At 31.1% G+C, this 3086-nt stretch overlaps 1 protein-coding gene across 1 annotated transcript; it reads left to right on the top strand.

Annotated features, from left to right (window-relative positions):
* LOC120079095 (uncharacterized) lies at window positions 1-873 on the top strand. Its single transcript, XM_039033282.2, has 3 exons — window positions 1-200; window positions 317-335; window positions 451-873. Exons 1-3 carry the CDS (start codon window positions 1-3, stop codon window positions 871-873), a joined length of 642 nt encoding a protein of 213 aa, XP_038889210.2.
* Window positions 874-3086: the final 2213 nt, after the last annotated feature.

Here is a 3086-nt window from a genome sequence, read left to right as displayed (position 1 = left end):
ATGGCTACTAATATTTCAGAGTGCTTGAATAATATTTTGAAAGAGCCTAGGGAGTTCCCTGTTGCATCATTACTTGATTATATTAGAGAAACACTTCAAAATTGGTTTTATGAAAAAGGTCAATCAACATTATCCATGAGGACTGTTTTGACTAGTTGGGTAGAGTCTGAGTTGCGAGAGCAACACAGTCAGTCAAGAAGGTTCAAGGTACAAATACCTTAACTATTAGAAAATATCATTGATAACATGTTATCAGTGATAAAAGCTATCACTGACAGTTTTTGTTTTCACTGATATTTTTTGTTTTCATTGATAGCTTGGAAATATTTAATCAGGTAGGGATAGTATCACTTACATTTTCGTTTATATTTTAGTTTTCATTGACAGTTTCATTGACATTCCATTACTTCACCTAGTTGATTACATTTCATTGACTATTTTATTTTTCAGGTTGATCCTATTAACAATGAAGAATACAAAGTAGTTGATGGAGATAATCACTTTTTGGAAAATTTGGCCTATAAATCGTGCAGTTGTCGTGTTTGGGATTTGGTAGAGATTCCATGTGCTCATGCTTGTGCTATTATTCGTGGGCTAAATTTAGATATATATGCTTTTGTGTCGGATTACTATTTTTCCAGTACATTGTTATCAACTTATAAAGGATCAGTTTATCCTATTGAAAATCATTCTGATTGGAGATCTATTGATGTTGGTGTGAATGTATTACCTCCAATAGTTAAACGTCTGGCTGGACGACCATGTAAACAAATAATATTATCAATTGGTGAAAAGAAAAGAAGCTTGAAGTGTAGTCGATGTCATCGCCGTGGCCATAATTGTAGGACATGCAAATTGCCACCAGTTGTTTAATGAAGAAGCTTGTTTTGTAATTGATGTTTGTCATCAATTTATCAATGATAGTGAGAAAGTCGATGTTTTTCACCAATTTATCAATTAGATTGTAGTTGTTTCTTGTTGTCATCAATTTAACCATTAGATAGTGAGACAATTTGTTATTGATGTTTGTCATAAATATATTAGAGACCTCGTTACTAATGTTTTGTCAGTGGAACAGACTTTGTTGTTGATATATCCATTCTTTAGTCAATATGATGCTTTTATTAATGAAGCTTTCGTTTTTTTTTAGCCACAACAATTAAAATAAATGATATCAAGCTATATGTAATAGCTTCTGTCAGCAATTAATATAATGAATTAAAAAACATCAAAACTTATTTTGTTAAATAACTATACTAAAAGATAAGCATTTTTGCAGAAAATCCATCAACGATAGATTCTATCACTGATAGCATGCCTATTACTGATACCATACTATCAGTGATAGAAGCTGTGCAGCTTGTGTTTAAAGTTTGATCAACCCAACAACTTGTAGTTAAATAGCTCCAAAATAGCTTTTGTCAGTAATTAATACAATGAATTCAAAAGCATCAAAACTTCTTTTGTTAATAACTATACTAAAAGATAAGAATTTTTGCAGAAAATTCATTAATGATAGTTTCTATCACTGTAGCATGTCTATTATTGATACTATACTATTAGTGATAGAAGCTGTGCAGCTTGTGTTTAAAGTTTGATCAACCCAACAACCTATAGAAGAAAACTGAACAACCTATTGAATAACACTAAAATAAATTGAAAGTTACAACTATATCAATCACATTTATGAAGGATTCATATTGATTCAATCTAACTATCATTGATCTTGTAAAATAACAATGTAATTTCCAAAAGCATAACAATCATTGTCTATTGTCCAAAATAATTTTCAATCTAATTTCGAATCTAACTATCACTGATCTTGTACAATAACAATCTAATTTCCAAAGCCATAGCAATCTAATTTTCAAAGCCATAACAATCGTTGTCTAACTATCACATAAACCTATCTATTGTAAAAAAAAAAGCAATCATCATTGTCAAATAGAAGTCTATCTATTATCAATAAACAAGTCTATCTATTGTCAATCAAAGTTGTGATATTTTGAGATCAAAGCTTGGAGCGTCGTCATTCCACCTTGGAGAATGCCTTGTAGCTTTGCTTGGAGACACCTTGGCTGACACATTTGGAGAAACCTTCTTTTTGTCTTTCTTTTGTTTTTTTGCGTTCTCCAAAATTTTCTTGGTTGGTTTTGCTTGTCTTTTTTATCTCTTGTTGTCCTCCATATTTTTGTCGACAACCTTTGGCCTATATTTTTTGGGATTCTTTTTAAGAGTATTTTCAATAACCTGAAATCATGGAATCAAATATAACATGACATCTTTCAATGTGCTATAAGTATCAGTCAAGTAAATAAAGCTTCCTATTATTTATACTATCACTGATAACAAACTATCAATGATAGTGTGTTATCACTGATAGTTGGTTATCAGTGATTTCAGATATCACTGATAGCATGCTAATCTGATAATTAAAATCATCAATCAATCAATACTTACCTTCTTTTTCGTCATATCTTCTTTATCTACATTCTCTTCCTCTTCTTTATCTTTATCCCCCTTTTCTTCTTGATCTTTCTCTTTATCTTCAGGATCATCTTGCAATTGTTCTTGCAAGTCATTCTCTTGAACACCCTTTTCTTGAGCCTCCTTGTTCTTAGCAGTTTCAACTTTAGCCTGCATGCATATATCATTTATGTTATTGTACTTCTTTACAGAAAAAGAAAATCACAAGTTTTACCTCTAGAACTTCCAAACTTGCATCTAAAAGCTCCAAACTAGATGATGGCGCTTTGTTCTTCTCAAAAGATTCTTGAGATTGCTTTTTACCACCTTCATCTTTTTTTGGAAGTTTATTACCGATAGCTTCTTTTATGTGCCCAACATATCAAGAATCTCCTTGTGCTTTTCATGGATGTCCTTCTTAATATCTTATTGTCCTCTTTTTAATTATTCAATTCCTTCTTGTAATGATGCAATTCTTCTCCCAGTTGACATTTGTTTTCCTTCTTTTTCTTTTTCAATATCCATCTCCCTTGTTTCTAGCTCCGCAAAATAACCATAATAGTTTGATTGTAATTCTTGTTCAGTTGAAACCAATGAAGCAACGGTAAAATAAAAGTTTA

Source organism: Benincasa hispida, chromosome 6, assembly GCF_027475165.1.
Source record: "Benincasa hispida cultivar pf3 chromosome 6, pf3_genome.v1.1, whole genome shotgun sequence".
Classification (NCBI taxonomy): domain Eukaryota; kingdom Viridiplantae; phylum Streptophyta; class Magnoliopsida; order Cucurbitales; family Cucurbitaceae; genus Benincasa; species Benincasa hispida.
The sequence above is the reverse complement of the archived record's forward strand: the minus strand, read 5'-3'. Positions and strand labels throughout refer to the sequence as shown.

Coding starts and splice junctions, on each gene's coding strand:
- LOC120079095 (XM_039033282.2), top strand. CDS start 1: ATGGCTACTAATATTTCAGAGTGCTTGAATAATATTTTGAAAGAGCCT.